The 20,625-nt window shown below is 51.7% G+C and overlaps 1 protein-coding gene and 1 long non-coding RNA gene across 2 annotated transcripts in view; one reads left to right on the top strand and one right to left on the bottom strand.

Moving 5' to 3' along the window:
* PITPNB (phosphatidylinositol transfer protein beta) overlaps nt 1-5,867 on the bottom strand; it is a 74,747-nt gene extending 68,880 nt beyond the window's left edge. Inside the window, exon 1 of the mRNA XM_044990224.1 lies at nt 5,741-5,867. Within this exon, the coding sequence (XP_044846159.1) occupies nt 5,741-5,760 (20 nt within the window). The 5' untranslated portion in view covers nt 5,761-5,867. The remainder of the gene's footprint in view (nt 1-5,740) is intronic.
* A 1,428-nt stretch (nt 5,868-7,295) lies between these two features.
* LOC123350831 overlaps nt 7,296-20,625 on the top strand; it is a 63,898-nt gene continuing 50,568 nt past the window's right edge. The window contains exons 1-2 of the long non-coding RNA XR_006573846.1: nt 7,296-7,620; nt 8,313-8,422. This is a non-coding gene — a long non-coding RNA (uncharacterized LOC123350831). The remainder of the gene's footprint in view (nt 7,621-8,312; nt 8,423-20,625) is intronic.

The following is a 20,625-nucleotide window of genomic DNA, read 5'->3' as shown; positions in this document are numbered from 1 at the left end:
GTTTACTTGTATTTTAATGCTGTATATTTTTAACTCTTTGTTTCGCATCTCAAGCACTGCAAAGATGCTTAAAATCAAAAACTGGAGCAAATTCTGATAAGAGCAGCATAAACCGTTAACAGGTTGAAATAATTCCTTATGCCAAAAGAGTGAAAAATAAGTATATAATAGTTTGGATAGTATGACAATGACAGTTGTGAAATTTAATCCAAGGGTTTTGGGACACAGTTTGTGTCAAATACAAAATGCAAATAAAGTTGTATTATGTTGTACTGCGGTGAATGGGTATAAACACCAGAAGAAAGGCATTATTTGGAGGGGTCCAAGCAGGCATAACTAGGTGCAATTATATAAAGCTAAGCAACAAAAATATTTCGGTACATCACCAGGAAAAGCACTCTCCCAATGGAAATGGTGAGAGCCCCATAACTGAGCCCTTCAAAACTACACTACAAAAACCATTAGAAAACAATGTAGGGAACAAGCCTGCACTGGTCAGGGGAGGGAGAGAAATGAAACTGGTCTTTTCAAGCAGTGACGTCTATGAGTCATCATGCCAACATTGCAGCCCAGAATCTACGGACTCTTTCCCAACTGCTGTTGTAAGAGGGAGGTTTCTTTAGCTGACTGATTACTCATAACCCATCAGAAGGGAACTGTTAGATGCATTCAACCACCTCTCCCTCTCTCAAACAAGTTGGCCATCTAAACAGCAGAGTCTCAGTGCAGTGATGCTCTGCACAGTCTGCAATGTTCATTTCTACCCTCTCATGGAGACTGTGAGGACAAATGAGAGTGGATAGAACACAGTAAAGCACAGGATGACAGTGCATATTAACCACAAATCAACAAGATTATCAGTATCTGTGCTATAAAGACAAGAGCTGAAGCATTATTTTGTACATTATGACTGTTGCCGGTGGTCCACATTTGACACTCCTTCGCTTGGCAGAGGAATTCGCTAAATATTGCTTAAGTTGTCACAGTATTAATTCCTAAAGCTAACGCTAGGGCGCCAAACATAAGAAACCTGGCCAGAAGTTCAGGTTATGTACAAGAAAGAAATATGTTCCTTTAACAAGTCACCATAGTTGACTTGGAAATGCAACATAAGGGAAAATTTATTCTGGACACAATGGGAATTTCTTCAACAAAACAAAATTCAGTGCAATGTCCAGCAGAGGAAGAGACATTTCAACATAATGGGAATGAGGCAATTTCATTTGCTACTAGATATTTTAGACATTGCCTCCAAACACCAACTCTGACATTGCTTTGGACAGGTGAAAAGAGCTAATTGTTTTAAAACAAAGAACCATCACTTTAAGCCAGCCGCTGCCTGCTGCCAATTCCATCCCTCGAGTTTGAGCAAAACGAACACTTTAAGACATTGCTGAATGAAAGGGCTCTAGAAGCTGAGCACTCAGACATTGTCAGATAGAATATGCAGTTTTCATCTAAGAAAGTGCAAAAGTTTGAGTCGGTCTTCGCAATTGACAATTCTTATTTCATCCCAATCTGTTATTGCGGTTTCTTGCACTTGAGCTTTTCCTTTATCTAACAAGTAAAGGATGCATAACACACCACAAGTTGTAGTTCCATACTTAAAACTACTATAGGTGTCTGCACTTGCATATTTATAGTACAATCTCAACAATTACACTGTGCTCCATAAACAACAATAAAATGGAAGAGATAAATCTGGCACATTGGTTAAAATGTGTGGCCAACACACTGCCAAGGGACAAGGCTGGTGCAAGGATATTTTGCGCCCTAGGTGACATTTCCACCTTATGCCCCCACTCCGACCTGGGGAGCCAGGGGCATCCTTAGCTATTTTAGTGCCCTACGCAGCCCCCTCCCCCCCACGGGGGGGCTGTGTGGGGCCCTAGGCCCCCACAGGAGTTGGGGGGGGCCCAGGCCTCCATGGGAGTTGGGGGGGGGGCAGGCCTCCGTAGGGGACAGGGGGCTGGCCACTTCCTGTGGGAAGTGGACTGACCCAGCCCCAGCCTGCTCCGCTCCCCTGGCTCCCAGCCGCACCGCCAGCAAGTGCAGGGGGGTGGTCCCCCCCTCCCCGCAAGCCTGGGAGCCAGGGGAGTGGAGCAGACTGGGGCCGGGTCGCTCCACTTCCTGCAGGAAGTAGCCAGCCCCCCTCCCCCTGTCCCCCATGGAGGCCTGGGGCCAGCCCCCAACCCCGCTTCCCCCCTGTGGAGGCCTGGGGCCCCAGCCTGCTCTGCTCTCCTAGCTCCCGGCCTTGGAGGGAGGGGAGAACCGCCCCCCACACACACACACACTCGCCAGCAGCACAGCTGGGAGCCAGGGGAGCGGACCAGGCTGGGGCCGGGTCGCTCCACTTACCATGCGGTGAGTGCAGGGTCGGACTTGGCTGCAATCTTCAGGGGAGTGGGGGCGGGGTTGGGGAGGAAAAGGTGGGGTTGGGGTGGGGCAGGGAGAAGAGCCGGGGATCCCCCCCTGCAGCAGCTCCCCACCCCCCCCGCCCCAGCTGACCTCCACTCTGCCTTCTCCCCTGAGCACGGCAGCACCGCTCCACTTCTCCCACCTCCCAGGCTTGCGGTGCCAATCAGCTGTTTGGCGCCACAAGCATGGGAGGGGGCGGCATGCTCAGGGGAGAAGGCGGAGTGGAGGTGAGCTGGGGCAGGGAGTGGTTCCCCTACACCAGTGGCCCCCAACGCGGTGCCCGCGGGCGCCATGGCACCCATGGGGGGCATCTTAATGCGCCCGCATCCTGGCCCCCGGGAGAGCACCTGCCGAAATGCCACCGAATTTCAGTGGCATTTCGGCGGGGACGCCTCTCGATGACGACGCTTGTCACCAACAAGTGACATCATCGAGAGGCGTCGCCCCCGAATTTTGGTGGGGACGCCTCTCGATGATGTCACTTGTTGATGGTAAGTGGCGTCATCAAGAGGCGTCGCCGCCGAAATTCGGCGGCATTTCGGCAGGTGCTCCACCGCCGCAGTGGCCCTTCGTCTGGTGCCTGCCAGACGAAAAGGTTGGGGACCACACTGCCCTACACCACCACCCCGTTACTTGCTACGGGTGGCCCTCCCCGCACACCCCTGCCCCAGCTCACCTCCACTCCACTGCCTCCCCTGAACGTGCTTTTTGGCGCTCCCAACCACTTGGCGCCCTAGGCAGCTGCCTAGTTCGCCTAGTGGTTGCACTGGCCCTGCCAAGGGAACATTCTTCCCTTTTAGAGAAGAAACCTCTAGTTGCTTCTCCTGCCACAAAAAATGAAAACGGAGTAAAGAACATGTGAAGTAAAATCATCATCATCGTCTGTTTGGCAATTATTAGGCCAGGTTCACAGGGTTATTTTAAAACTCAGTCACTCAGGTCTAATGTAAATACAGTTCAGAGCAAACCGATAATTCAAATTCATAGATTCGAAGGCCAAAAGGGCCCACTGCAATCATCTAGCATGACCTCCTGTAAACAAGTCACAGAATTTCCCCAAAATAATTTCTAGAGCATCTTTTTTAGAAAAATATCCAACCCTGATTTAAAAATAGTCAATGATGAAGAATCCACCATGACCCTTGGTAAACTATTCAAATGGTTAAGGTGGACATTTTAGACAGGGTAATTATTTCCAGTCTGAATTAGTATAGCATCAACTTGCAGCCATTGGACCATGTTAGGTCTTTCTCTGCTAGACTGAAGAGTCCGTTATTAAATATTTGTTCCCCATGTAGATACACCTAGATTGTAATCAAGTCACACCCTAACCTCCCTTTGTTAAACTAAATAGATTGAGCTCTGTGAGTCTATCACTATAAGGCAGGTTTTCTAATCCTTTATTCACACTCCTGGCTCGCCTCTGAACCTGTTCCAATTTATCAATTCCCTTCTTGAATTGTGGGCACCAAAACTGAACCACAATATTCCAGCAGCACTAGAGCAGTGCTAAGTACAGAGGTAAAATAACCTCTCCACACCTACTAGAGATTCCCTTGTTTATGCACCCCAGGACCGCATTAGTTAGCTCTTTTGGCCACAGCATCACACTGGGCGCTCACAGTCAGCTGATTATCTCCCACAACACTCAAATCTTTCTCCCAGTCATTACTTCCCAGGCCAGAGTCCCCCGTCATGTAACTAGGGCCTATCTTTTTTATTCTTAGATGTATATGTTTCTATTTAGCCATATTAAAGCATATAGTTTGTGCACCATTTACCAAGCAATCCCAGATCACTCTGAATCAGTGACCTGTCCCTCTTCATTATTTATCATTCTCCAAATTTGTGCGTTAATTGCAAACTCAGTCAGTGATGATTTTACATTTTCTTCGAGGTTATTGATAAAAAATATTAAATAGCATAAAACTAACCCTTGCAAAACCTCAATGGAAATACACCTGCTTGATGATTATTCCCGTTTACAATTGGGGGCGGCGGCAGTGACGGGCCCGGGACCCATTGGGGGGGGGGGGCGCGCGGCAGTGACGGGCCCGGGACCCATTGGGGGGGGGGGGGGCGCGGCAGTGACGGGCCCGGGACCCATTGGGGGGGGGGGGCGCGGCAGTGACGGGCCCGGGCCCCCTGGGGGGGGGGGGGGGCGGCAGTGACGGGCCCGGGACCCATTGGGGGGGGGGGGGCGCGGCAGTGACGGGCCCGGGACCCATTGGGGGGGGGGGGCGCGGCAATGACGGGCCGGGGACCCATGGGGGGGGGGGGGGGGGGCGCGGCAGTGACGGGCCCGGGACCCATTGGGGGGGGGGGGGGGGGGCGCGGCAGTGACGGGCCCGGGACCCATTGGGGGGGGGGGGGGGGCCCGGCAGTGACGGGCCCGGGACCCATTGGGGGGGGGGGGCGCGGCAATGACGGGCCCGGGACCCATTGGGGGGGGGGGGGGCGCGGCAGTGACGGGCCCGGGACCCATTGGGGGGGGGGGGCGCGGCAGTGACGGGCCCGGGACCCATTGGGGGGGGGGCCCGGCAGTGCCGGGCCCGGGACCCATTGGGGGGGGGGGCGCGGCAGTGACGGGCCCGGGACCCATTGGGGGGGGGGGGGCGCGGCAATGACGGGCCCGGGACCCATTGGGGGGGGGGGGGCGCGGCAAAGACGGGCCCGGGACCCATTGGGGGGGGGGGGCGCGGCAGTGACGGGCCCGGGACCCATTGGGGGGGGGGGGCGCGGCCGTGCCGGCCCCGGGCCCCAATGGGGGGGGGGGCGCGGCAGTGACGGGCCCGGGACCCAGGGGGGGGGGGGGGCGGCAGTGACGGGCCCGGGACCCATTGGGGGGGGGGGCGCGGCAATGACGGGCCCGGGACCCATTGGGGGGGGGGGCGCGGCAGTGACGGGCCCGGGACCCATTGGGGGGGGGGGCGCGGCAGTGACGGGCCCGGGACCCATTGGGGGGGGGGGACAAGACCGGGCCAGGGGAGGTTGGCGGCGACGGGCCCAGGACGGGGGCGAGGGGGCCGAGGAGGGGAGGGCAACAGCGACGGTCCCGGGGGAGGCGGCAAGGCCGAGACGGGGGCGGCGAAGGGTCCCGGGGGGACAAGGCCGGTCCGGGCGGGGCTGGCGGGGGCGAGGGGCCTGGGAACGGGGGGGGCGGCCAAGGCCGGGCCGGGCCGGGCCGGGCTGGCGGCGACGGGCCGGAGCCGGGCGGGGCGCTGAGGAGCCGGGCCGGGGCCCGGAGCGGAAGAGGGGCGGGGTGCCCTGCCCGCGGAGACGGTCGATGCACGGCGCGGTCGCTCCCCAGCCCCCGACTCACAATTCCTTGATGAGCACCATCTTCCCGTACGCAGAGCCACAGTGCGCAGGCGCGACCGGCACCGCTTACCCAGACTTCACCTCGCTGTTTCCGGGATCGGAGCCCCGCCCCTACGCGGCAACGCGCCCAATCCCCGAAGCGCCAGCGGGCTCGCGCCAGCCTCCGCCCAAACTAGCCAATGAGCGATGCCACCAGCACCGCAGGTTACCGCCCCTAATCGAGTCCAATTAGGAACCCCGAGCTCCTCCATCGACCAATCCCTGAGCACCGCTCCTCCGAGAAACGCGCCGTGTTCTCATCAGCCAATCACCGCGCCCAGGACCCTCCCTGTCGCCTACGGCCCCGCCCTCGAGAGCCTCGAAGCCGCCCAAGGGCCACACCCGTCCCAGTGGGCGCCTCCGCCTGGGAGGGCCGCGTCACTGGTGGCAGGGCCTGAGGCGCGCCCGGTCCCGCCTCTGTAGCGCCCCCCTCCCCCCGCACCGAGCCACAGCCCATAGCCACCCCTCCCCCACCTCGGTAACACCCCTATAGAGCCCCCTCCCCCACCTCGGTAACACCCCTATAGAGCCCCCCGCCACACCCATAGAGCCCCTCCCCCACCTCGGTAACACCCCTATAGAGGCCCCCGCCACACCCTATAGAGCCCCCTCCCCCACCTCGGTAACACCCCTATAGAGCCCCCCCAACCTCGGTAACACCCCTATAGAGCCCCCTCCCCCACCTCAGTAACACCCCTATAGAGCCCCCCTGCCACACCCTATAGAGCCCCCTCCCCCACCTCGGTAACACCCCTATAGAGCCCCCTCCCCCCTAACCTCGGTAACTCCCCTATAGAGCCCCCCGCCACACCCTATAGAGTCCCCTCCCCCACCTCGGTAACACCCCTATAGAGTCCCCTCCCCCACCTCGGTAACACCCCTATAGAGCCCCCCGCCACACCCTATAGAGCCCCCTCCCCCACCTCGGTAACCCCCCTATAGAGCCCCCCCAACCTCGGTAACACCCCTATAGAGCCCCCTCCCCCACCTCGGTAACACCCCTATAGAGCCCCCCGCCACACCCTATAGAGCCCCCTCCCCCACCTCGGTAACACCCCTATAGAGCCCCCCGCCACACCCTATAGAGCCCCCTCCCCCACCTCGGTAACACCCCTATAGAGCCTCCCATGCTGCACCCTATAGAATCCCCTCCCCCACCTCGGTAACATCCCTTATAGAGCCCCCCTGCACCACACCCTATAGAGTCCCCTCCCCACCTTGGTAATATCCTGTATAGAGGCCCCCCCCTCTAGAGGCCTCTCCCCCACCTCAGTAACATCCCTTATAGAGCCCCACACACTACACGAGGGGTAGGCAACCTATGGCACACATGCCGAAGGCAGCACACAAGCTGATTTTCAGTGGCACTCACACTGCCCAGGTCCTGGCCACCGGTCAGGGGGCTCTGCATTTTAATTTAATTTTTAAATGAAGCTTCTTAAACATTTTAAAAACCTTCTTTACTTTACATGCAACAATAGTTTAGTTATATATTATAGACTTATAGAAAGAGACCTTCTAAAACATTAAAATGTATGACTGGCACACGAAACCTTAAATTAGAGTGAATCGATGAAGACTCGGCCCACCACTTCTGAAAGGTTGCCGACCCCTGCGTTATACCCTATAGAATCTCCCTCCCTCACCTTGATAGCATCCCTTATAGAGCCACCCCATAGAGTCCCCCTCCCTCACTTGGGTGGCATCCCTTATAGAGCCCTGCCCAAACACACACATCACACCCTGTAGAGTCCCTCCACCTGGTGTCTCACACTTTAGGGCCCCACAACAGTGCTGTCCTGGATAGGGAGACTTGGAAGGCAGAGATTTTAATCAGTAAATGTAAGTAAATGTTGATTTACACACACACACACACACTCTTCCATTGTTAATAAAAATTTATAGACAAGGCAAAGGAAGAAAAATATTGTTTGAGAGCTGAAGTTTGATTTATGGATATTTGTATGTTTTGACATGTAATGTTGACAATTTGTGATTTTTATCTTTATGAAGCTGTCATTAATTATGTTCTGACACCTCCCCCCCATTATCTCCTGCAATTTTGAACATATCAAATGATAAAAATAAAAAATGCTTTAAAATAAGCATTGTCTGTCTCAATTCTAAAAATATATACATTTAATTCTGCCAAGCCCATCCATATGTCAGTTCCTCCACTAAGTGTTACACCCTAAACCAAACCACTCACTCACCCCCAGTGCAAGCATCACAGCCAATACAAAGCTCCACCTCACAGCTGGGAGCTAGATTCTGTATCATCTATGGGCATGTATGTGCGTGCACGTACAGGATTATATTGAGAGTCTTGTGATATGTGATGTTGTCCTAAAGCTCCAGCTCCTGGAGTAATGAGATTATGAGAATCTTTTTCAGTTAGAAGAAAAAGAGTAAGTTTCTAACTCTGGTGATTGCAGAGAAAACCTTGAAAATATGAACCAAGTGACTCCGGAGGCTCAGGGACTAGACAGCAATAAAAAATAATCCAACATTTTTTTTAATCTCATCATTTTTAGGCCCCCAAAAGTCATGAGATGTGTGACCCATGAGTTTTGAACTTTTGGAGCTGGCCATATTGTTGATGCAACAATTTATATATTCTCCTGTCTAGAGCTTTTCGAAAAAGGTAAGTTGATTTTGCAGACAATTTCTTTATTTTGTTTGAAATCTTAGGTACAGTAATTGTTTTGGATTTACAAGAAATTTTCTAAAGAATTTTTTTTAAATTGTTTTCACTGGGGGTACTTTCCCTCTTTTAGTCCCTTCTAGTGGAAAAAAGGAGGCATACTTCTTGTTAAAGTGAAAGAAAGTGATTTCCCATTTTGATGGGGTGTACATACCCCACATGGGGCCCAAAAGGGTTAAGGGACAGTACTGGGTCCAGGTAGCCATGCCCCTCCAGACCTGCAGAGTATTCTACAGCTGGACAGGAAGCTTACAAGGGAGTAACCCTGCTCATTCTGGGGGAGGCTGGGTTGGAAGACAGACTTATCTTGAGAGCTCCTGGACAAGGGTGCTGAAGAAGCCTCCCGGCGGGCTGAGCCCAGTTGGGGCTGAAGGTTTAGTTGCCTCCTCTTTTTCTTTTGTTACTGCATGTTACGGTTGAAGTCATGGAGGAGAGAGAGATAGTAGGAAGTGACCCAGGGAGGATAACTCCGAGGGCACTCCAGGATGCCTGACCCCCTTGACTCTCACAGAACCCTAGGCAGGAGCCTGGTGGAATAGGAGGGCCTGGGTTCCCTTACCAGCTGCCCCTTCAGCAAGCAAGGCATAAGCCTCATTCCAATCTTGCTCCCTCTCTGATAAGAAGAGGACAAGGACATTGCACTCAAGGTGAAGCTAAACCCATCCTCAGGTGAGGAACTGGTCAGAAAGGCCTTCCTGCTGAGAGGTATATGGGGAGCACTACCCCCGAGACCACCTGGCCCGGTAATGAGACTTTAGCTCTATTACACCCATCCAAATTTTTTAAAAAATGTAATAAAAAAATAAAAAATTTTGTTTAAAAGTGTTATTTGAGCAATAAAAGAAATAAATGAAAACAAATTTCTATTCAATCAAAAAACTTGTTCTGTTGAAAAACTTTTGAAAAGAAAAAATTAAACTGGTGTCTCTCCCCTGGATCTCACATCCTACAGACTCACTCTGTAATCCCCAACCAGGTACTAAATGCTGTAGAGTTCCCCCACCCCAGCAACCCCAGTCTGTAGGGCCTGATACACCCATTACCTGGGGATAGCACTTTTGTAGGGGCTCATACCCATCCCCTTCACCCTGGCAGTATGCTCATGCTCACACAACATACTACATTAGACCCTCATTTCCTCAGTGCCACACCCTATATGTTCCATCATCCTAAAATGCAAGTGCCATGCACCAGACATACCTTGCCCCATTCCTGGTACACATAATATCAGGGGTCTCAAATTCAGTTTACCTTAGGGCCAGAGCCAGTCTTCAAATCCTCCCAGAGGGCCAATGTCACTCATGCTGCCCAGAACCTGCCCCCCCCAAATTCTGCCCCCCACCCTGCCTAAGGCTCTGGGATGGAGTTTTGGTGGGGGAGGAGGTCTGTGGTAGGGAATTGGGGTGCAGGCTTTGGGAGGGAGTTTGGGTGGAGAAGGGGGTCTGGGGTGCAGGCTCTGGGAGGGAGTGTGGGGGGGAGTGCAGACTCTGGGAAGGAGTTTGGAGGGTGGGGAGAGGTGCAGGCTCTGAGAAGAAGTGTGTGGGAAGGGGGTGCAGGCTCTGGAAGGGAGTTTGGGGGCTGGGTAGTGTGGGGAGGAGGTGCAGGCTCTGGGAGGGGGTCAGGGGTGTGGTGCTTACCTGGAGCTCCAATGTGGGGCAGGCCAGGCCGGGCTGAGGCGCCTCCACGCGCTTCTGCCCCCAGGCACCGCCCCGCTGGCAGCCACTAGAGCGAGCAGGCAGATGCCGCTTAGCTCCACTGCGCTGCCGGGGGCCCCTGAGTGGGGAGCGCCCGGGGGCAGCAGGTGGGGCCCGGGGAGAGACCCAGCCACAAAACTGCTTGGAGCCCCACGGGCCACGTTGGGGAGGCTCGTGGCCCGCGGGCTGGGAATTTGAGACCCCTGTATTATATGAATCCTCCATACTGGGCTGCAAGATGGCTACATGGTTTATAGGCCCCTATACAAACCCCAGAGTGTGAAAATCTTATAATGTACAATGGGGGAACTGGACCACGAATACCTACACTGGTCCCTGGGCACATGGATTACATACTATAAAGTTTTTTTTCCTTTGTCTCATCTGGCTGAATGAGTAAGACATGGTAGGGTTTTTCTCTGTTTGCGTTCAGTCAGGCAATGTAGTGAGAGGGGGATATTCATAGTTTCACAGGCCAGAAAACAATGCTCTGATCATCTAGTCTCATCTCCATAGGCCATAGAATTTCCCAAAAATACTTCCTAGAGCAGATCTTTTAAGAAAAGCATCTGATCTTGATTTAAAAATTGTCAGTGATGGAGACTCTATCATGACACTTGGTAAATTGTTCCAATGGTTAATTACTCTCACTGTTAAGAATTTATGCCTGATTTCCCATCTGAATTTATCTAGTTTCAATTTTCAGCCATTGGATCATGTTAGACCTTTCTCTGCTGGACTGACGAGCCCATTATTAAATATTTGTTCCCTATGTAGATACTTATAGACCAGGGGTCGGCAACCTTTCAGAAGAGGTGTGCCGAGTCTTCATTTATTCACTCTAATTTAAGGTTTCGCGTGCCAGTCATACATTTTAACATTTTTAGAAGGTCTCTTTCTATGTCTATAATATATAACTAAACTATTGTTGTATGTAAAGTAAATAAGGTTTTAAAAATGTTTAAGAAGTTTCATTTAAAAATAAATTAAAATGCAGATCTCCCCGGACCGGTGGCCAGGACCTGGGCAGTGTGAGTGCCACTGAAAATCAGCTTGTGTCCCGTCTTCGGCACCCGTGCCATAGGTTGCCTACCCCTGTTATAGACTAATCAAGTCACCCCTTAACTTTCTCTTTGTTAAGCTAAATAGATCGACCCAAAGAGCTCATTCACTAAAGGCATGTTTTCTAATCCTTTTATCATTCTTGTGGTTCTTCTTTGTATTCTCTGGTTTATTAACATCCTTCTTGAATTGTGGGCGCACCATAACTGGACATAGTATTTCAGCAGCGGTTGCATCAGAGCCAAATACGGAGGTAAAATAACCTTTCCACTCCTATTCAAGATTCCCCTGTTTATGCACACAGGGATTGCATTAGCTCTTTGGGAGCATAAACAGCATCACATTGGGAATTCCTGTTCAACTGATTATCCACCACCACCCCTAAGTCATTTTCAGAGTCATTTGCTTCCCAGCATAGAGTCCTTGTCCTGTAAATGTGGCCTAAATTGTTTGGTTTTAGACATTAACATCAAAACACATATTGTATGCTTGTGCTCAGTTTACCAAGCATGCAAGATTGTTCAGACTCAGTAACCTGTCCTCTTCATTCTTCACCGCTCCCCCAATTTTTGTGTCATCTGAAAACTATATTTACTCTTCTGAAAGAGAAAAAAAGGCCTTGGCTGTATGACTCATACCATCCATAAAAGGGCAAACAGCATTAATTGGGCTCTACAACTTCTTCTTCTTCCCCTTTTCCCAGCTAGTTGGTGTTGAGTTGCCAATTCTGTGCAATGCATCCAAGGGTGCTGAGGGAGTTGGCTGATGAGATTGCAGAGCCATGGGCCATTATCTTTGAAAACTCATGGCGATCGAGGGAGGTCTCGGACAATTGGAAAAAAGCAAATATTGTGCCCATCTTTAAAAAAGAGAAGGAGGAGAATCTGGGAAACACCTCAGTCCCTGGAAAAATCATGGAGCAGGTCCTCAAGGAATCCATTTTGAAGCACTTGGAGGAGAGGAAGGTGATCAGGAACAGTCAACATGGATTCACCAGGGGCAAGTCATGCCTGACCAATCTGATTGCCTTCTGTGATGAGATAACTGGCTCTGTGGATGTTGAGAAAGCAGTGGACGTGATATACTTTGACTTTAGCAAAGCTTTTGATATGGTCTCTCACAGTATTCTTGCCAGCAAGTTAAAGAAGTATGGATTGGATTAATGGACTATAAAGTGGATAGAAAGCTGGCTAGATTGTCAGGCTCAACTGATAGTGATCAGCAGCTCAATGTCTAGTTGGCAGCTGGCATCAAGCAGAGTGCCTCAGGGGTCGGTCCTGGGGCTTTTTTTTCCAACATCTTCATTAATGATTTGGATGATGGGATGGATTGCACCCTTAGCAAGTTGGTGGATGACACTAAGCTGGGAGGAGAGGTAGATACACTGGAGGGTAGGGATAGGGTCCAGAGTGACCGAGACAAATTGGAGGATTGGGCCAAAAGAATTCTGATGAGATTCAAGGACAAGTGCAGAGTCCTGCACTTAGGACGGAAGAATCCCAGGCACCGCTACAGGCTGGGGACCGACTGGCTAAGCAGCAGTTCTGCAGAAAAGGACCTGGGGATTATAGTGGACGAGAAGCTGGAGATGAGTTAGCAGGGTGCCCTTGTTGCCAAGAAGGCTAACGGCATATTGGGCTGTATTAGTAGGAGCACTGCCAGCAGATCGAGGGAAGTGATTATTCTCCTCTGTTTGTCACTGGTGAGGCCACATCTAGAGTACTGCATCCAGTTTTGGGCCTCCCGCTACAGAAGGGATGTGGACAAATTGGAGAGAGTCCAGTGGAGGGCAACAAAAATGATTAGGGGGCTGGGTCACATGACTTATGAGGAGAGGCAGAGGGAACTGGGCTTATTTAGTCTGCAGAAGAGAAGAGAGAGGGGGGATTTGATAGCAGCGTTCAACTACTTGAAGGGGGGTTCCAAAGAGGATGGAGCTTGGCTGTTCTCAGTGGTGGCAGATGACAGAGCAAGGAGCAATGGTTTCAAGTTGCAGTGGGGGAGGTCTAGGTTGGATATTAGGAAAAACTATTTCACTAGGAGGGTGGTGTAGCACTGGAATGGGTTACCTAGGGAGGTGATGGAATCTCCATCCTTAGAGGTTTTTAAGGCCCTGCTTGACAAAGCCCTGGCTGTGATGATTTAGTTGGTGTTGGTCCTGCTTTGAGCAGGGGGGTTGGACTAGATGACGACCTGAGGTCTCTTCCAACCCTTATCGTCTATGATCAGCCTTTTCCAGGCTTGCTGGTCCAATGCACACTCCATATCCTCTCTCTCCTCTCATACACAGTCTATCCACCATTTTCTTGGCCATCCTCTTGTTCTTTGCCTATGATCTCCAGTCTCAAATGCCTGCCTAACAGGATTCCCTTCATCCGTCTGTCGTACGTGCCCATACCACCTCAGTCATCTCTCTTGCGGCTTCTCCAGGATACTGCAGATCTTTGGGCTCAGTGGCAGATTTAGAGTTAGTGGGGCCCTGTGGGCAGCTTCATTTTCGGGGGCCCCCCTTCGGGACCCAGCCAAGAAAAAGAATATTCTCTTTTATTTCCCCCGCCCTCCTTTTCATTCTTTTTTTCTTCTTCGTTCTCCTCCTATATTATAAGTAATGGGAAGTAAATGAAAATAAAGTGAGGTACCTTGATTGGGGTGCAGGAGGGGATTCGGGGGGGTGGGCTCTGGGAGGCAGTTTGGGTGCTGGGTACGGGCTCTGGGTTGTTGCAGGGAGTTGGAGTGTGGGAGAAGGGGTGAGGGCTCTGGCAAGAAGTTTGGGTGTGGGGTGCAGGCTCTGGGCTGGGACAGGGGGGTTGGGGAGCAGTGGGGTGGCGCTTACCTCGGGCGACGTGGCTCCCAAAGCAACCAGCACACACACCCCTCCGGTGGCGGCTCCTAGGCAAGGAAGGCCAGGGGAGCTGTGGAGTCAGCACTTGAGGCAGGGACAGCGCGCACACACACACAGACACACACATCCTGCTTCCGGGAGTGGTGCAGAAGCTGGGAAGTAGAGTGGTAGGGAGCCACCTTAGCCCTGCTGCTGGCACACCTCTGCGCACCCCTTGGGGGTCAGCAGGCCTCCATGCGCTGCCCAGAGTGGGGGCAGCACGCTTAGCTGCCTCCCCCACGCTGCTAGTGGGGGTGCAGAGATGTGCTAACAGCCAGCCGCACCCCTGGTCGAGTGTATTCATGCCTGCATTTTTTTTCCTCTGCTCAAAGTGCCCCCTGTTGGCTGCTGTGCTTGTCCGGCAGGTCTTCGGTGAAGCAGCTCTCTGGCAGAGTCACACACAGTCCATGTGTAAAACAAACAAACAAACCCCTTCCGCAGTACACAGTCCAAAATGTCCTGCCGCCCTCTCTGGGCTCAGTCTTCTAACAGTCCAACAGGGCCCATCATGGTACCCTCGCGTAGTCTGGCCAGGTTCCTACTGGTATTGAGTAGCACACGAAGGGCTTCTTCCCTGAGAACTCCTTATCTCTACTTGAGTCCTTAGTGACCCCAGCCCTCCTGCTGAGCCATCCCCTTTTGACTCAGATCTCTGATCACAACTCCCTGCTGAGGCAGTCCCAGTGTAGCCCGCTTCCCTGGGTTACCACAATTGTAATTCTTTTCCTTAGGACATAGCCACTTCCCCCAGCAGCTGGTAGGGTAGGACCTGGTCCCACCCACTGTTCCGGGTCCCAACTCAGGGACCCTTTAAGTATAGCAAACTTGTGCTGCATCCCTTTACTAATTGCTGGTCTTTGTTTCCTTGGGCCAGTTCCTTCTTTTCTTTATCTTTAATAAAAGGATTGTTGATGGTGGTTTCCTGGGGTATGAAGCAGGCTGAGATCTCTGTATACCAAACTTCGAACTTTGTTTAACATTGTTTAATGTTGAACAGTAACTGGGTTATATTAATATGCTTGGCCCTATTTTCCATCTACGTTAATACAACAGGTCACACATGACTGATCTGTACACAAGAGCTGGGGTTGCCGTGATTTTGTATTGACCCTTAATTACTCTGGGCATCTGAGTATCATAAATCACTCCACCTATCTTGCGCCAGATTTCCCCTGTGCTCAACAGCCTTGCTTATAATTCTCTTGATTTCTCCATTTGCTGCTAACCAGCCCCCAAATTACTTAAAATGCAGAAACCCAATTTAGGTGCTGTCCTGCAATGTTAATACTAATCTGTATTGTTTCTGCATGAGTCACCTACATGACTTCAGTCTTTTATGTACTCATTTTTAGGCCAGAGTTTATTAGTTCCCTGTTCCAGGCATCAAAATCTTCCTTAGTGTCAGCTGTTAGTGCAATATTGTCTGCATAGATAAACTGTGTACTGCCTTCCATTTGGATTTGCTTACTGATGAAGTCCATCACAATTATGAATAGTAATGGACTAAACACTGATCTCTGGTGGAGCCCAACCTTCACCTCAAAACCCTGTGTTACACCAAAGGCTGTGTCTACTTTTTTCATGGAACCATCACAGAAACCCATCACCATCTGGACAAGATCATAGAATCATAGGCCTGGAATGGACCTCAAGAGGTCATCTAGTCCAGTCCCCTGCACTCATGGCAGCACTAAGTATTATCTAGTACAGGGGTGGGCAAACTTTTTGGCCTGAGGGCCACATCTGGGTGGGAAAATTGCATGCAGGGCCATGAATGTAGGACTGGGGCAGAGGGTTGGGGTGTGGGAGGGTGTGTGGTATGCAGGAAGGGGCTCAGGGCAAGGGGATGGGGCACAGGAGGGGTGTGGGGTATACGGGAGGGGGCTCAGGGCAGGGGGAGGGGCACAGGAGGGGGCTCAGGGCAGGGGGATGGGGCACAGGAGGGGTGTGGGGTGTATGGGAGGGGGCTCAGAGCAGGGGGATGGGGCACAGGAGGGGTGTGGGGTGTACTGGAGGGGGCTCAGAGCAGGGGGATGGGGCACAGGAGGGGTGTGGGGTGTACGGGAGGGGGCTCAGAGCAGGGGGATGGGGCACAGGAGGGGTGTGGGGTGTACGGGAGGGGGCGCAGGGGGTTGGGGTACGGGAGGGGGCTCAGGGCAGGGGGATGGGGCACAGGAGGGGTGTGGGGTGTACGGGAGGGGGCTCAGGGCAGGGGGTTGGGGCACAGGAGGGGTGTGGGGTGTATGGGAGGGGGCTCAGGGCAGGGGGATGGGGCACAGGAGGGGTGTGGGGTGTACGGGAGGGGGCTCAGGGCAGGGGGTTGGGGTGCGAGGTGCAGGAGGGGTTTGGAGTGCGGGCTCTGGCCTGGTGCTGCTTACCTTGAGCGGCTCCGGGGGGGCAGCGGTGTGCAGCGGGGCTCCGGCAGGCTCCCTGACTGCCCTGGCCCCACGCTGCTCCTGCAAGCTGCCAGCACCAAGTCCCTGCGGCCCCTGGAGTGGGGGGAGAGGGCTCTGCACGCTGCCCTCGCCTGCGGGTACTTCCCCCGAAGCTCCCATTGGCTGCGGTTCCCTGTTCCCAGCCAACGGGAGCTGCGGGGGGTGGGGGGTGCCTGCAGGCGAGGGCAGTGCGCAGAGCCCTCTGCCCAGGGGCCACGGGGACATGGTTCTGGCCGCTTCCGGGTGTGATGCAGGGCCCGTGGTGCCACGGGGATGGCAATCCCGTGGGCCTGATCCAAAGTCCTGACAGGCCGGATCTGGCCCGCGGGCCGTAGTTTGCTCACGCCTGATCTAGTACCATCCCTCACAGGTGTTTGTCTAACTTGCTCTTAAAAATCGCCAATGATGAAGATTCACCACCTTCCTAGGCAATTTATTCCAGTGCTTAACCACCCTGACAGTTAGGAAGTTTTTCCTAATGTCCAATTTAAACCTCCCTGTCTGCAATTTAAGCCCATTGCTTCTTGTTCTATCCTCAGAGGTTAATGAGAACAATGTTTCTCCCTCCTCCTTGTAACAACCTTTTATGTACTTGAAAACTTATGTCCCCTCTCAGTCTTCTCTTTTTCAGACTAAACAAACCCAGTTTTTTCAACCTTCCCTCATAGGTCATGTTTTCTAGACCTTTAATCATTTTTGTTGCTCTCCTCTTGACTTTCTCCAATTTGTTCTGAAATGTGGCACCCAAAACTGGACACAATACTCCAGTTGAGGCCTAATCAGCGTGGAGTAGAGAGGAAGAATTAGTTCTCGTGTCTTGCTTCCAACACTCCTGCTAATACAGCCCAGAATGATGTTCGCGTTTTTTGAAACAGTGTTAAACTGTTGACTGATATTTAGCTTGTGGTCCACTGTGACCCCCAGATCCCTTTCCACAGTACTCTTTCCTAGGCAGTCATTTCCCATGTGTGCAACTGATTGTTCCTTCCTAAGTACCCCATAGAATTGTAGCAGTTACCTAGCTACTTTGTTGAATGCTTTTTCCAAATTGAGGGAAGCCCAACCATATTCAGCATTTCCCTCCAGCTTCTTTTCCACCAACCCCCTAGCTATGAACATATCCACTGTTACCTCTTTTCCTTTTTTAAAACCACTGCTCCTTTCCTAAAATGGGCTCTACTATTTGGCAAATGTGACTGTCTATGATTCTCTCTAACAGTTTCATGCAGCAGGACCGCAATTTAATTCACTGGTACTTCAAACAGTCATTTATGTCACCTTTTTGTTAGTATATTACCACCACTATTGGCTTTCTCCATTCTTTTAGGACTTTTGGGATATACCAACCTCTCTCAAGGCTTTGATCATTTCTGTCATGACTTTCTCTGGACCTGCTGGTTTTCCAAGTGCCATCTTCAGTAGTGCTGCCTTGATGCCTGCTTCTGACAGATCATTGACAGCCGTAATTATCAGTTGACATGATAGTAGTGTAGCTTAAAAAGGTTTTTTTTCTCATTAAGCAGACTCTCATAGTATTCTCACCATCAGTTACATACCATGTCTCCGGTCACAAGCAGTCTGCTCCCCTACATTCTTTACAAATTGTATGTTCATTCTATCTTCTTTCCTTTTGTTTCTTGTCCACATAATCACATATATTTTTTTGTCAAGTTGAGGGCAGTTGATCAACTCATTATACAGCTCATCTGACACTAGGTTTTTCACCTGACAGTTGCTTTGCTGTTCATTTGGAAGCTTTATAGGTGACGACCACTTCTTCCTAAGAGCTATTTTCCATCACCTTTCTGGCTTCTCTTTTTTTTTTTTTATACTGCTTTCTGCACCTCCTCATTCCACTGCTGTTCTTCATGAGATTGTGGTCTGCCCAGCTTAGCACGTGTAGGATCTCAGCTTCTTAGATCTATATGTTCTTGAATCATAGAATATTAGGGTTGGAAGAGATCTCAGGAGATCATCTAGTCCAATCCCTTGCTCAAAGATACACCACTCCTCTTTTGTTATTCCAGTTTGAGTAGTTCTTGGCTCAAACCTTGTGACTGTCTCTCTAAACTTATCTGAAGTTGCCCTGCTCAGTCTCCACAATCTGATGCGTGCATCTGTAGCGAAGCGATGACTCACCGTGTGGTGCCTCCTCCTGGCCGATGTCTCGCCTGTCGCTGGCCCCATGTCCCTCTCAGACCCCAGTGCCCTTCTTTCCTCAGGGTTCTGCCCCAGCAGTAACCCACTGTCTGGGTCTCCTCTCCCAGGGGAACCCCCAACCCTCTATCCCCACCTTGCCTCAGTGGCTACTTCCAGTCATCATCTAGCCCCCTCTCACTAGGGCAGTCTGCAATGGCCACTCATCATTGGCAAGGGGTTAGGACCTGCTGCCTTTGCCTATCCCTGGGCTGCCCCTCTGCAGCCCTAGTGCCTTTTTGGGCCTTTAACAAGGCATCAGCCTGGGGAGTTGCTAGTCTGGAGCTTCCCAGCTCCTCTTGCCCTTTTCCCCAGCACTGCTCCAGTTCAGGTACCTGCCACTCAGGCAGCCAGGTCCTTCTCCCTCCCCACCTAGAGAGAGACTGACTCAGCCCCTGGCTCACAGCCCTTTTATAGGGCCAGCTGTGGCCTGATTGGGGCATGGCCTCAGCTGTGGCTGCTTCCCCAATCAGCCCAGCCTTTTTTAGGAGCGGGCCAACTGCTCCGCTACAGTATCGTTAGAGCAAAGCTCATGCTGGGTCCATTTGCAAGTTGCAACCGTTACCAACAATGGCTTGTGTTGGGGTGCGACCGTTTCACTCAGGATGACATTACAATCCTTAATCATCTTCCTTTGGTTCATTCAGGTTAGCAAGAAATCTATTTGCGTGCTTACTTCACCATGTCAGTACATGTAGCGATGACTTCCTTATTTCTTAAACCAAGTGTTGGCAGTCACCCACTGATTGTCTAAACACAAGTCAAGCAGTGTGGCGCCTGCTGCATTCTCCAATCCCAGCACATACTGTCCCAGTATTTGCTCAGAGCTTGAATGAATTGAAGCCCTATGATTCTATTCTATGAATAGGGCCCTACCAAATTCACGGTCCATTTTGCTCAATTTCACGGTCATAGGATTTTAAAAATCATACATTTCATGACTTCATCTATTAAAATCTGAAATTTCATGGTATTGTAATTGTAAGAGTCCTGACCCCAAAATGAGTTTGCGGGGTGGTGGGAAGGTTATTGTAGCGTGGGTTGCGGTACCACTACCCTTACTTCTGCACTGCTGTTGACAGTGGTGCTGCGTTCAGAGCTGGGCAGCTGGAGAGCGGTGGCTGCTGGTATGGTATTTACCATCCTTACTTCTGCACTGCTGCTGGCAAGGCGCTGCCTTCAGATCTGGGCGCCTGGCCAACAGCCGCCGCTCTCCAGCTACCCAGCTCTGAAGGCAGAGTAGAAGTAAAGGTGGCAATACCATGACCCCCCTAAAATAACCTTGCAACTCCCTTTTGGGTCAGGACCCCCAGTTTAAGAAACGCTGGTTTCCCCCCATGAAATCTGTGTGGTATAGGGTAAAAGCACACAGAAGGCCAGATCTCACAGGGGGAGACCAGATTTCATGGTCTGTGATGCATTTTTCATGGGTGTGAATTTGGTAGGGCACTACCCATTAGCATTGCAATCTCCCAGGGTCAGCAGTAATTTCTGTGGTCCAGCCATATCTGCTAAGTTTTGCAGGCTCTGCCTGATCTCTTCCTTCTCTGTTGTGGGATGTATACCAATACCACAAATAACGTGCACTCCTTTCCTTGTATTCGGAGACCATTAAACAGTCATTCACCCTAGTGATTTCTCAAACACTTTTACAATGTTCATTGCAAATCACCACTCCTACACCATTTCTCTTTCTACTGCCACCTGCATAGTACAGCTTACAGCCCAGACCCAGTTCTCAGGCTGTATTTCCTAACTATCTGGTGTCCTGCACCCAGAGTGTATCAATGTTTCTTTGGACCATCATGTCAGGCAACTCCATGCCTTTCCCTATTAAGGACAACACATTCAGAGTAGCAACATGTAAAGATTTGT

The sequence above is a fragment of the Mauremys mutica genome, chromosome 16 (assembly GCF_020497125.1).
Source record: "Mauremys mutica isolate MM-2020 ecotype Southern chromosome 16, ASM2049712v1, whole genome shotgun sequence".
NCBI classification, from domain to species: domain Eukaryota; kingdom Metazoa; phylum Chordata; order Testudines; family Geoemydidae; genus Mauremys; species Mauremys mutica.
This window is presented reverse-complemented; position numbering and strand designations above follow the sequence as displayed.